The sequence below is a fragment of the Aspergillus multicolor genome (assembly GCF_047715735.1).
Source record: "Aspergillus multicolor strain CBS 133.54 unplaced genomic scaffold BDW74scaffold_1, whole genome shotgun sequence".
Classification (NCBI taxonomy): Eukaryota; Fungi; Ascomycota; class Eurotiomycetes; order Eurotiales; family Aspergillaceae; genus Aspergillus; species Aspergillus multicolor.
This window is the reverse complement of record NW_027395952.1, coordinates 834,911-847,267: the sequence shown is the minus strand read 5'-3', so window position 1 is coordinate 847,267 and position 12,357 is coordinate 834,911. Positions and strand designations below refer to the sequence as shown.

General features: G+C 51.6%; 3 protein-coding genes and 3 non-coding genes across 6 annotated transcripts; 3 read left to right on the top strand and 3 right to left on the bottom strand.

Moving 5' to 3' along the window:
• Window positions 1-530: 530 nt before the first annotated feature.
• Window positions 531-614, bottom strand: BDW74DRAFT_t6. The gene has a single exon. It is a non-coding gene; the product is annotated as a tRNA-Asn (tRNA).
• Window positions 615-704: 90 nt separating this feature from the next.
• BDW74DRAFT_t5 lies at window positions 705-788 on the bottom strand. The gene has a single exon. It is a non-coding gene; the product is annotated as a tRNA-Asn (tRNA).
• Window positions 789-883: 95 nt separating this feature from the next.
• BDW74DRAFT_t4 lies at window positions 884-970 on the bottom strand. The gene has a single exon. It is a non-coding gene; the product is annotated as a tRNA-Asn (tRNA).
• Window positions 971-1,163: 193 nt separating this feature from the next.
• On the top strand, window positions 1,164-2,350 carry BDW74DRAFT_141928 (uncharacterized protein). The gene has a single exon (XM_073722634.1). The coding sequence runs from the start codon at window positions 1,391-1,393 to the stop codon at window positions 1,892-1,894; it is 504 nt and encodes a 167-aa protein (XP_073589531.1). The 5' UTR covers window positions 1,164-1,390; the 3' UTR covers window positions 1,895-2,350.
• A 1,846-nt stretch (window positions 2,351-4,196) lies between these two features.
• On the top strand, window positions 4,197-10,315 carry BDW74DRAFT_2878 (putative Rho guanyl nucleotide exchange factor). The gene is made up of 2 exons (XM_073732420.1): window positions 4,197-8,989; window positions 9,049-10,315. The coding sequence occupies exons 1-2, from the start codon at window positions 4,379-4,381 to the stop codon at window positions 10,231-10,233; spliced, it is 5,796 nt and encodes a 1,931-aa protein (XP_073589530.1). The 5' UTR covers window positions 4,197-4,378; the 3' UTR covers window positions 10,234-10,315.
• A 555-nt stretch (window positions 10,316-10,870) lies between these two features.
• Window positions 10,871-12,340, top strand: BDW74DRAFT_2732 (Ulp1 protease family protein). Its single transcript, XM_073732380.1, has 7 exons — window positions 10,871-11,049; window positions 11,122-11,149; window positions 11,227-11,241; window positions 11,305-11,354; window positions 11,411-11,430; window positions 11,489-12,040; window positions 12,104-12,340. The coding sequence occupies exons 1-7, from the start codon at window positions 10,993-10,995 to the stop codon at window positions 12,156-12,158; spliced, it is 777 nt and encodes a 258-aa protein (XP_073589529.1). The 5' UTR covers window positions 10,871-10,992; the 3' UTR covers window positions 12,159-12,340.
• Window positions 12,341-12,357: the final 17 nt, after the last annotated feature.

Here is a 12,357-nt window from a genome sequence, read left to right as displayed (position 1 = left end):
GCAGCAATTCTCCGGCGACGCGCTTTGGAGGTTCGGGGTATGCGCTGCAGGATGTACTGCCGCAATGTCACGACTTGACAGTAGTAAAGAGATATCACCGGATGGTAGATCTCGGCTGCGTCGGTGGTTTGATTGCCGTCGATGTTAGGAGGGCGCGCTATGTTCTCGGCAGGTTGAGATGGTGAGGGTCTCTCCCGTGGGGTTGGGTTATCCTTGACAGGCCTTTTTCGTTTCTTTCCCATCTTGCTGATCTCAAATCGTTTTCTTTCTAAAATCAACGCAGGAGAATGCTTGGTCTCAATGATGAGTGGCCGTGATTTGGAAGATTAGCGGAAGGAGGACGCGCCGGGGACGCGCCGCGCGAGTTACCGTGCCGGCGGAGGGAAAGCTGGGGAAAGCCCAGTGCAAACGTTACCACGATTTTAGGGCAGGAAGAAAGCCATGCAAATGAGCTTTACGAATGCTATCGAGTTTATAGATAACACTACTCCGTAGTATGTAGCAGGAGCAACAAAAAGCAAAAGGATAAGCGTCCCTGCACAGAATCGAACTGTGAATCTCCCGATATACAATGTATAACAGTCGGACGCGTTAACCGATTACGCCACAGAGACTACCTTGAAAAGTAATCAATCAATTGATTATATAGGGGAAAACCATAATTTTGAGTACATAAATATGTAACATGCAAAAAGACAAACGCACGTCCCTGCACAGAATCGAACTGTGAATCTCCCGATATACAGTGTATAACAGTCGGACGCGTTAACCGATTACGCCACAGAGACTACCTTAAATATGTACTTTCAAAGCATGTTTTACAAGACAAAACAACATAGCAGTTGTAAAACACAAATCATATTGTGAGATGCAAAAAAGCAGTCGTCCCCGCACAGAATCGAACTGTGAATCTCCCGATGAACAGCTAGTACTAACAGTCGGACGCGTTAACCGATTACGCCACGGAGACTTCTGATTGGTCAGTTTGGGTAGTTTGCTTAAACTAGCCAAAACTGTCCACGATAAGCTCAATGTTAAGGGCTTACTTAGGTGAGGTCAGATGGCCGGTGCCAGTAATGTAACGTTCTTGCTGCCTATCTAGGTATAGGTAGGGAGGCCTTTACGCCGCGAAAAGTCTCTGCCGTGTCATTTGTGTTACACCAGTTGTTGTGCGAGCTAGTTAGAAGAGAACGAACAAAAGGCACCGCGGGTATTTGACGGGTAGACCTTATCCATCCTGCAATCAACTTACTGGACCGGCGCAGTCCCTCTACCATATCGTTTCGCTACCCGGGCCCGGGTAGTGCGCATGTATGTGGCATGACACTGGCATTGGTCTGTTCCTTGGTCGTGTTTGTAAGTAGGTGCTGAGCTACTGTAGGCCAATTGAATGCCCGGCCAGGCTATATATCTCGGTCCAACCCACGGAAACCCAACACCTAGGCCATTGGGCATTGGCCAGGTTCCCTACAAACATAATCAAGGAGAGGAAAGTCCATCGCAACTCGCAGGCAGCAAACCATTCCCACAGTGGACAGCATTGGGGCATACCAGGCCACAGACGAGACAAGCACTGCATCCCATGTTGCTAATGGCCCCAAACCATACGGTAGTAGCTAAACTGGAAGTCACCGACAGATGTGCTCAGGGTGTATATAATCAGCGCATATCGGACAAGCCAAAGCCGCTCCCTGACTGCTATAACGTGAAGAAACCAGGACAAGCGAATCGAGGGACCGACGGCCCGAGAGCAGACACCGATGAGCGCACACCGCAAGTCGTCAGTCCAGCCACAGGTATCATCTCCAGTTCTCTACGGCATCCAAGCTCGGAGAATTCCCTTTCATGCACATATGTACTATGTAAAGCTGCTCGGAACACGCAGGTCGATTAAGAACCATGCGGACAATAATGAGTTTTATACCCCTGGCTAACATGTGGCTTTCGTGCGGCTGCCGACAAGGCGTCGAGTAGCTAGAACTAGAGTTCGCAGCCACAGATCCGAGCGTATAAGCACTCTAATAATGTGCAGATTATCCTTCCCGGAGTGAGACGAGAGCCAATGCGAGATCTAATCGTGATGATCAGGGGAAGGAAATGTCGTTGTCGCAGCGAGGGTCCTCAGGGCCTCGTATTACTGTCTCAGCCTTACCGAGGCGCAAAAGTATATCTGACAATTCCTGTCTTGAAAATTGGCAACCTGACACAGTGACAAATGACACCGACACCGATTGACAACACCGTTGTGCCAAGCGTACAGGTCACAGTTATTTTGAGCGTAGCGAGTTAGCCAGAGTAAGGCAAATGACTAACCAGTTATAGCCAGGATTCAGGAACAGGAACAGTGTCTCGGCCGTTTTCTGTCAAAGACGTAAGAAACTTCAGATCCGTGGGCCGGATGCTCGCTGCTAGACCTTAACTAGAGGTAAACCATGGGCTAGACATCCGCGTCTTCCCGGTGGAAGAATTTAGTGAAGAAAATCTCTGTTGAATTGTTGATCTGCTTATGTTTTCGCGGCCGGTGACTTGTCGACGGCCTGAGGAAGACGCGGGATCCCTGGAATTAAAGGTTGTGGGATCGCGTCTCCACTCCCAGCATGGCCCAGGCCTGCGAGGAACTGCGTCCGTGACGAGCTCCGGTGACGACGTCCATGCTTTCACCCAAGGATCCCGACTGAGTGGATGATCTTGCACCGGAAGGGCAGGAGAGGACATGTCCGAGGTAGACGTGATGCATGAAATATATCCGAGTGCAGAGCTCAGCTGTGGGAGGAGTCAGATCAGAAGCCAGAAATTTGTCACCAGTGATCCCAGGCGCTTAAAGTTTGCGAACCCAAGTTTGTCAGAGCCCGCGCTTAGTCCCCGTAGCATACCCGTAAATGAGGTTAATCAGGTACAGGCTGAGTAGCCTCCTGTCTGAGAGTGAGGCAACCATAATTAAATAGTATCGCAGCATCTATATGCCCCTTGTTATTGATGAGAGCCGAGGAATCGCGTGCTGGCTTCATTTTACTTCAAGTTCTAGGCTCTGACCACTGACCAGGCCGTCATCAAAAATCGATGGATCGACTCGAGTGGAACAGCATCTACATGTCCGGCCCAATCATCCTCCCTACCAGAACGCCTCTGTCGTCGGATTTCTTCCCTGCTTGTGAGCTAGAAACCTGTTCGAATCTTCAAGATTCGTTTGATCTGGATTGTTCGCAGTTGAATCGAACTTTGGATCGGCGATCTCAGGTTCTTTATCAAAAATCCCGGTGGACCGGACTCGGCGAAGGCCAGATGAGGAATGAAACAAAGAAAGCCGAGCATTGACTGTGTTCAAATCCTTTGTCTTGCCCGAGGCTGCCTCGTGAGCGCCGGAAATGGCGTAAACAGAGGCTTCTTCCAAAGTCAACATGGCAGTGTGGTGACGGAGGGCTGTCCCAAGACGATCGCCGTTTGGAAGTGAAACCATGCGCCCAACTACTGACAGACTGACAGACTGACAGACGCCAGACGCCAGACGACGATCCAGCTAGCTAGCTAGACTAGATACAGATGGAAATATGTAGTTCAAGAGTGGTAGATATGCTAGAAAAGTTAAACAGGGCTGCTATGGTGGCCCACTCGCTGTCTCCCAGACTTGAGCTCGCCAGTGACGCTGCAGTACGTATTTCCATCTGGCCTGCCCATCTTTCAACTCATCTCCATCTCTCCCATTCTCATTAAATCCCTTCGCCCATTCTCAATAATCCAATAATAATCCCAATCCCGACTATCCTGACCAGTACTGCCGCGAATATTGTTCCTGGCTCTCGGTCCAACCACTTTGACCTCCAATAAACCCCTCTCGGCCACGGCCCGCCTGTGACGAGCCCAGATCCCCCTCCACGACCCCCGTCTGGACTGGCACACCTCCCCCTGCTCGCTCCTAACTAGCTCTCGCCAGTCATCACTCTCGACGCCGTGCAAACGTCCTTGCTCCGCTGTCTTCCTCCTCTTCTCCCCGATCGCCTTGTCATCCTTCTTCATCCTACGCTTCTCTCCACAGCCCGCCGTCCTTTGACCTTCCTTTCTAATCGCCGCACGCCAATCCGTCTCTGCTTGTGCCGGGACACAGACCTTAGATCACCTGCCGGAGCTTGGTGATCTTGACCTGGTCTTCGAATATGCCGCCGTATTTGGGTAGTACTACCCGGTGACGATTGCCTTGTAGTTCTGGCTGGTCCATCTGCAACACTGTGGCCACCAGCCGTGAACAACGCATCGCAGACTAGCATCCTTGAACAGAAACGATCTCCGCCAACCATTTCTGCTCGAAAGCTTTCTTCTGGCAAATTAAAAAAAAAGAAAACCAACTGAAAATTAATCCAAAAAAGAAGGTCTCGCTCCATGTATGAAAATGTCCGGCAGCGATGTCGAACACGTTTCTGGCTTCGTTGACGCCGGCCCTTCCCAAGCTCGGCGCCTCTCCTCCAGCACTGCCGATTGCTTCTACGACGCTCTTTCCGATAGTGGCTCCCACAATCCTCCGCTGACTCTTCCATCCTCTCGACCGACTTCCTCCCGATCAGGTACCACATATACCACCAAGCAAGGTGTCTCAAGGCCACAACCCTTCGCGTCACCCGCGACCGTTCCGAACGGCTATTCCAACCGCCACCATCAATCCTCTCCCGACCCTGACGATTACTACCGCTCACACTCACCTACTTTGCCTCTGGAAGACGACTCGAGAGCCCGAACAGAAAGTGCGTTGCTATCCGGGACTACGGATCCAGTGGCGGACGCCCGCGCGATACACACAACACAACGAGTAACTTCCGAGCCCACCCCTTTGCCGGGATTATCGAGCGTAGAACGAGGACAATACCGTTCAGTGTCCGACACCTCTTTGCGAGGCCGGTCTGGTTTCCCTAGCGGCCCTGACTCCGTGCGACCCCTGGCAGTGCGCTCGAAACAGACTTCGTTCAAAGACCTCGTCAACAAGTTCAACAACAACGTCGATCAAGTCCTCCCATTCCCTTCCGCTTCCCGAGACCACTCAAGAGCGTCTAGCCCCGTTCCCGCCGATCGTAGTATACAACCTGGAGCTGCGTCTCGCAGGCGAGACACCGGTGGATCAATTGCGCAGAAACAACAAGCCTCCAGGTGGGACTTGATGGGAAACTCAGCCCAGGAGCCCCCATCGCACGTTGCTTCAGTCTCGTCAAACGCATCGGATTCGCATAACGGGGTTTTGGATGACCACCAACCGTCGAATCTGCTTCCGCGACGACGTCTTTTCGGAGAGCTGCTTACAGTCGACACAGATTTCCAGGGGTATGGGATACCGTCTCACTCCCGACGTCGAGGTTCTGAAGGAAGTATCCCTAGTCCGAACCCTGCGCTTCTGGATCATTTTGATCCATCGTCAATCCAAACACCGCTGACACCGACAGCGTGGTATTTGGGGCGAACGCCATTCTTAGAAGCAGTTAGCATTGGGGAGAGCTCGAGTCGCCATCGAAGGACAAGGAGCGACATTCCTGGGAACTCGCCTGTGGGTGCGAGCACGCACCCGTCTGATTTTCACATGGCTGTCCCTGGCCCCTTGCAGCCTGGAGCACGAACGTATTCGGCCAGTCCGCATTCCAAGTCACGCATTCCTATTTCCTCCCACCGCCTCAACTCGCCTTCCGCTTCTGACGATTCGTCACCCTCTCCCAAAGCCGAGTCTCCCGACGGTGGTCGCTACAACACGCAGATCCCTCTTCCACCCAAGGGGCTAAGCCGTCTCCCCAAACCTTCTCCAAAATCTCCCCGCGACTTGGTGCCTCATGGCAAATCAGCGTTCGCCACAACCACTACTCAGACACCGACTCGCGGAAGGCGAGAAACTGGCTATGGTCGTTCCCGGACGAGACTGGCCGATAAGAGTCCTCAGCTAGAGGCCTACATAGCTGCGCCACCTCCAAAGAAATCGCCCCCCTTGCGTAGTTCTCGACCACGCCAGCCCGTATCTCATACTGCGCCTCCGACGTCCAAGTCGCGAGTTGGAGAGACAGTGTCGAACCTCCAAAGACATATTCATCGTGAGCGGAACTCAAGGCCACGAGAGCGGAGGCTACCCGAACTGGGGACAGTTGACTTTGCGACACGGCGCCACAAAATCCAACAGGCGTTCAACCGTACGGTTAAAGAGAATGAAAGAAGAGAAGAGGAGGCAGCTGAGCTTCGCCGACGAGCTTCTGAGCATGAAAACATCTCGAAACACACGAACAATTTGCCGTCCAATCTTGAGCCGAGCGAGCAGCAAGCAGTGCCTGTTGTTCAAACAGATGATACTGCAACAGTCATAGAGGATTCCGCCGAAGTCTGCGAGGATGAGTTTCCTGAGACTGGAGATGTAGAGGCCTTCCCGCAACTTCACATTGGCACCAACGTCCCGACCGATGGTCCACATGCGATGACTATGGATTCTCCCACTTTAGGGCATATCGAATTGACCCGAGATGAAGGCGATACGAATCCTTCCATTTTACCTACCGTTTCGTCGCCGACTTCATGCTCCGAGGATTCGCCGGTGACCACATTTGATCCAGAACCGCAAGCCGAGATACCCCAACAAGACGTGCCCACGTCACACAGAACCCTGTTGAGTGAGATCATGCGCATCCGTGAATCCAGCCCAAGCAGCTCCTCATGTGATGAACAAGAGTATGGGTTCTCCGACAACGACGATAAAGAATCGATCCCAATCTTATTGAGAGACAAACTGGGGTTTGACGATCTGACCACAGACGATTTCACCACGTCTAGAATCGGGCCCTTAGAGACATCGGATGCTGCTGGTGATATATCGAACAGATGGAGTATGAGCTCATGGTCTTCGTCTTTACGCCATCAACATTCTGATCATGGTCATTGTGATGGAAGTGGAGATGATCTCTCTCAGTTGCAGCAATCAGTAGAAGATAGTGAGCTAATGACCCAGTCGTGCTCTGCTTCATCGATGACTCCATCCGATTCCGGCCAGATCCCTTCAGTAATCCCTGTCGACCCCGTCCGGATTACGAGCTCTATTGCGCATAATGCTGATGCGGGGCCTGACTTGAGACAAGAGAACAAAGCTCCTCGCAAACCTTACGGACACTCCAAAACACCTAGTTTAGCGAAACTTGGCGGCTGGGACTCAAGGAAGATTACCCAGCTTTATCTCGAAGAGCTTGCACGTGGCGGTAGAGACCACAGCCTTCCGCTTGACGTTCACGTTCGCGCTTCTCCCGAACCACGATTGCCGAACCTGGCCCATAATGACCTAAGAGCAGACGGGAGGACAGACAGTTTGACCGATGACCCTGTTGTGGTATCCACAGTTGACGATGGTGCTCCTGAGCCAGGCCCGGACCGACTCTCTCATACCGCGAGCCTGGTACTACGGGATGACTGGGAACATGCATCCCCGTCGATTATGGACTGGATGCAGATTGCGGCTGATGATGCGCCCGCGCCTGACACTAGTCCCCAGAATGACAGTGTGCCGACACCAACGCTTGGGACTATCAAACCCGAAGATGACAATGCAGGCCTCGGCTTGGCCATCAACATCCAGTCACCACAGGAGCCAGCGCCTTATGGTAGTAGCATTTTGCCAGCCCCTCGTCATGAACCTCTCCCGCCCACACCAGATACGCAAGTGGATACCACGGTTATCCGAGGGTCACTGGAGCGCTCTCGCAGTGTCCGACTTGCTCAACAGCCTGCGGTCGCTTCAGAGTCCGGCAGCTTTTTGCCTCTTGGCCCTGTTCACAGCACTGGAAGCAGCCAAGACTCTCTTGGGCACCATGGTCACGACCCTTCGCCATCTCCTCAAGCAAGAGATTCATCTGTTACTTCGCTAGTGCCTTCGAGCTTAGAGCAGCCTCGCACTAGCACATCCTCTCCCTCTCCCGACCATGGCCGCCTTAAGAAACGCCGACATGTGATTAAAGAACTCGTCGACACTGAGTACACATTTGGAAGAGATATGAAAGTTGTTGATGATATCTATAAAGGAACCTCGAGTTCCTGTTTGGATCTTTCCGCAGAGGATATTAAAACTCTCTTCGCCAATTCTGACCAAATTGTGCATTTCTCGATGAATTTTCAAGATGCGCTCAAGGACGCGGCCAAAAGTGTTTACGTTATGCCAAAATCGCAACGGTGGAGTAGCAAGCGTAGTGGACGGAACCCTCACGTCTCTAGGAACAACTCAGACATTCCCGAAGGAACGGGTCCATCGGATCTGGAGAAAGACAAAGCAACGTCTATTGGTCAGGCTTTTATAATACATATGTCCCATATGGAAAAGGTCTACACCGAATATTTGAAAAACCACGACGCTGCCAACAAAAAACTTCAAGCGCTCCAGCGGAGTGCGAATGTGACCATTTGGCTGAACGAGTGCAGGGAGTGGGCGTCAGATCTCACAAGCGCTTGGGATCTTGATTCACTACTCGTCAAACCGGTGCAACGGATTTTGAAATATCCTCTTTTGATCTCTGAACTCATTGACTCGACGCCCTCGGAGCATCCAGACCATGCTTCGCTCGTGAAAGCTCTGGAAGAGGTTACTAACATATCCATCCGTATCAACGAAATGAAGCGACGTGCAGATGTGGTTGGGCAAGTCGTTGGGCGAAAGAGGAAGGAATCGGACGTGAGAACGGGATTTTCCAAAGCCTTCGGCCGTCGAACGGAGAAACTGAGACAGCAAGTTGGTCTGTCAGACATGGTTGCCGACAAGGATTATGACGCCCTCGCTCAGAGATTTGGCGACAATTTCTTTCAACTACAAGTGGTCATGCGCGACGCCGAAATGTACACTCGTGAGACGCAGGGGTCATTGGACCGTTTCTTCGAGTTTGTCACCGCCATTGAAGCGTTCATCGACGTGTTCCAGTCCAGCTACCCTGAGCTTGAGGGGAAGTGGCGCGTTTTCAAAATTTCCATTCAGGACATTATGGCGGCCACCTTGCCAGAGCATGTGAGTGGTTTTTGATGATTGTTAACGGATATGTTTGCTGACACGGTATTCTCTTCTAGCTCGACGTCGTCAGGAAGAGTGTTATCGACCCAATGGTCACTTTGCTCAAACTACACGAAGGTCCGCAGAGGGTAATGAAGAAACGTGACAAGCGCCTGATGGATTATGCCCGCTTCAAGGGAATCAAAGTACGAGGAGATAAGCCCGACAAGAAGACTGCCGAACAAGCAGACCAGTTCGTTGCGCTCAACGAAACCCTCAAAGATGAACTCCCAAAACTCTACGCTTTGACGGCGAAATTAATGGAAGCGTGCCTGAAGAACTTTGTTCAAATTCAGACGACATGGTACATTGTCTTGCAGAAAAAGATTGGGCCCTTGATCGATTCATTCCCTGAGGAAGTCCAGAAGATTGTCGATGATTGGACCACGCGGTTCAATTTCTCGGAATCTCAGGTTCTCTCTCTTGGTATCTGCAATGGATCCTTGCTCGCTGACACCGTCAACCTTGTCAACTTCAACACTCCCTCCATAGCCCCTGGGGTAAGCTCTCCCCGCCGCCCATCAACAGTGCACAGTACTAGCACTCGGGCTATGGATGAGTCGCCCAAGGTCTCTCATGATTTCAGCGCCAGCAACCAGTCTTTCCAATCTCCCAATTTTGATGCTCAGTCTCAGGTGTCTCTCGGGCGTCATCGTGCCGACTCGGCTTTCTCCAGTCGGCCCGCGCTTGAGACCCCGGAGCTTTCTCGGATCCAAGCACTGCCGCAGGTCAACAGCGCATCAACGTCGTTTGCACCGCTTTCACACTCGCAATCGGAGCCTTTCCCTAGACTTCCCAGCATCAGCCTTGACACTCCCTTCCTGGCGGATGTCGTTCCGCCCTCTAGCAGCGACGGCCCAACAGATGAAAACCGTCCTACTTCGTCTGCCGGTCGATATTCGGGCTTCTTCTCGTCGGCAATGCCCATGTCCGATAGTCCACAGGAGATGACTGAACCCGAGGCCCATGTGGCCAAAGAGGCCAAGGAGCCCACAATACTTTTCCTTGCCGCTAGCATTTACGAATTCAATATAGATCGTGCGCGACGCGAGGCTGGCTACCCCTATCTGACATATGTTGCAGGTGAGATTTTCGACGTCATTGGCGAGAAAGGAGAGCTTTGGCTAGCCCGAAACCAGGACGACTCGACTCACCAAGTCGGCTGGATATGGAACAAGCATTTTGCTAAGCTCTCAGCCTGAGGCTCAACTGCTGTTTGTTGCCATGCTTCATGATATGATACTGTACGAACTTTGTCGCTTTTTCATTTTTCTATTTGCTTCCATTTTCGAGTTCTATCCATTTGGCGAGCGATTTGACGGTTTTTTGCTTTGCGGGAGCCGGTGTTTGCTTTTAGGCCGTGAGCATGGAAGAGAATACTGAAAGATCCGCAAGGATGGCCGTGGAATGTACATCTAGATACCCCTTAACAATAAGAACTTCATTACTTGACTACTAGCACATCTCTGTATTCGTATCCTTGTACGGATAGCCTTGAAGAAATGGCAGTCAAGCCACAGCGCCACAAAGTGACGTTCCTTCTGCGCCACGGCTTTCCCCAGAGTGGCACCAGCCTGATCGCCGTTTGTCACAGGCAGCACTTCTATTTCTCTTTCCTTGCTTCCAGTTACCATCCCTGCTTGTCAATCGCTCACAACTAACGTTCCCTTCGACCCCTCTAATTCTTTTCGGAGCGTGTCCCAGTGCGGTCTCGTAGCTGAAGTGTTGATCCAGCCACCAGCCACCGATTCACCCCGCTTGTACACCCCTCCTTCACGTTACTACAAGCTCAAGCGGACGATTGCAACTCCGGCTTGTCAGCTATTGAAATCACCATCGCCCGAGTATCCTGCTCGGAGTATCGCAAAATTTTGTGTGCATAGCAAATTCCGACTCAGCTTGTTACAGTTCCGCGTGCTGCTCTAGACGATAAAGTTTCGCGATCTAGACTACTGGATAAGATGCGGGACGGGGGGCTCGGAAAGCTCCATAAACGGATGAGACGATTTGGAGATACGGTATGTCTTTGATTACTTCCATATTGGGCTTATCGCTCATTACTCTCGGGCTGTCGGTTAATTGGCGCGCAGTTGAACCCGGATGACGCATACCTTAGCTGTGAGTCTTCACCAAAATGTGCCTCGGCTAGTTACCGGTACAGGCTTGAGGTGTTCTGACTGGGTTGGAGCTCATAGATTACGATGTTAGGTGTATGTTAGGATCTTTACTCTATTTCAAACAAGGCCATTGCTAACTCTCGGCCTGGGATTTAGTGACAAGAGGCGATTTACAATCTCTCAAGGATGACTGGCTTACAGACAATGTTCGTTTGACTATACATGGACTGTATGCTAGAGACCGAGGCTGACTTGCTGCTAGATCATCTCTTTCTGGGAGGAGTAAGTCCAAGTTTTTTTTGGGACGCGGAAACCGTCATCGTGACTGATTTGCCGCCAGGTACCTGGAGCGCGAGTTTCTTACGGAATACAAGTCGTCCAACATTGTCCTTCTTCGACCAAGCATGTCCTTCATGATCTACCAGACTCCGAATCCACATTCCCTGCGAGACGCATTACCAGATTTCACCCGCACAACGCACGTTTTCCTCCCCATAAACGACTGCCGAAATGTCACGGAAGCCGAAGGAGGTACACATTGGTCCTTGCTCTTGATCTCGATAGTTGACGGGATAGCCTTCCATTACGACTCGTTACCACCGGGGAATTACTGGGAGGCGAAGACGGTCACGATGAAGTTCGGCGCTCTACTCAACCGCCCGATACGGTTCGTCAACCTCGAGGATTCACCGATCCAAGAAAACGGTAGCGACTGCGGTGTGTTCGTTTGCTTGAATATGCGGCAGCTCCTACTGAAACGATTGCTCCGAGCAAACTCCAATGAGAAGGTTAGCATGAGTCTCGGCGGCTCTAAAGTAGACGCTCGCCACGGCCGCAAGGAGATAGCGAAGACGATTGAGAGTTTTCGGAAAGAAGGCGAGAGGCGAAGATCGTATGTTCCTGTCCTTTCCCCTGCCTACTCTCCTTCTGCTGCTGACCGTGAATGGCACTCCAGAGCTAGTTTAAGCCCTTCAGGGAAGAAATCGCGGAGCCCGCCTCGCATTGAATAATCGGTAGGCATTGGCCGCGTTTACCGTAAATAAGTTTACTTTCTGGCCTTTCTTCTATGGTGCACTGGGATGGACACTGGCTGCTACATATCCAGTTGCATTGGGCGTAATGATGTTGGGTTGAATTGAATTGAGTGAGATGGGATGATATGATATGAGACAAGATCTGGCCCTCGGCCTCGACTTCCTTTCAGACGAA

Excerpts from the sequence above, each read along its gene's own strand:
- BDW74DRAFT_2732 (XM_073732380.1), top strand. The coding sequence starts at position 10,993 with ATGCGGGACGGGGGGCTCGGAAAGCTCCATAAACGGATGAGACGATTT. Across the intron at positions 11,050-11,121 it reads TGAGACGATTTGGAGATACG|TTGAACCCGGATGACGCATA; the intron begins GTATGTCTTTGA and ends ATTGGCGCGCAG. Across the intron at positions 11,355-11,410 it reads ATGACTGGCTTACAGACAAT|ATCATCTCTTTCTGGGAGGA; the intron begins GTTCGTTTGACT and ends ACTTGCTGCTAG.
- BDW74DRAFT_141928 (XM_073722634.1), top strand. The coding sequence starts at position 1,391 with ATGCCCGGCCAGGCTATATATCTCGGTCCAACCCACGGAAACCCAACA.
- BDW74DRAFT_2878 (XM_073732420.1), top strand. The coding sequence starts at position 4,379 with ATGAAAATGTCCGGCAGCGATGTCGAACACGTTTCTGGCTTCGTTGAC. Across the intron at positions 8,990-9,048 it reads CGGCCACCTTGCCAGAGCAT|CTCGACGTCGTCAGGAAGAG; the intron begins GTGAGTGGTTTT and ends ATTCTCTTCTAG.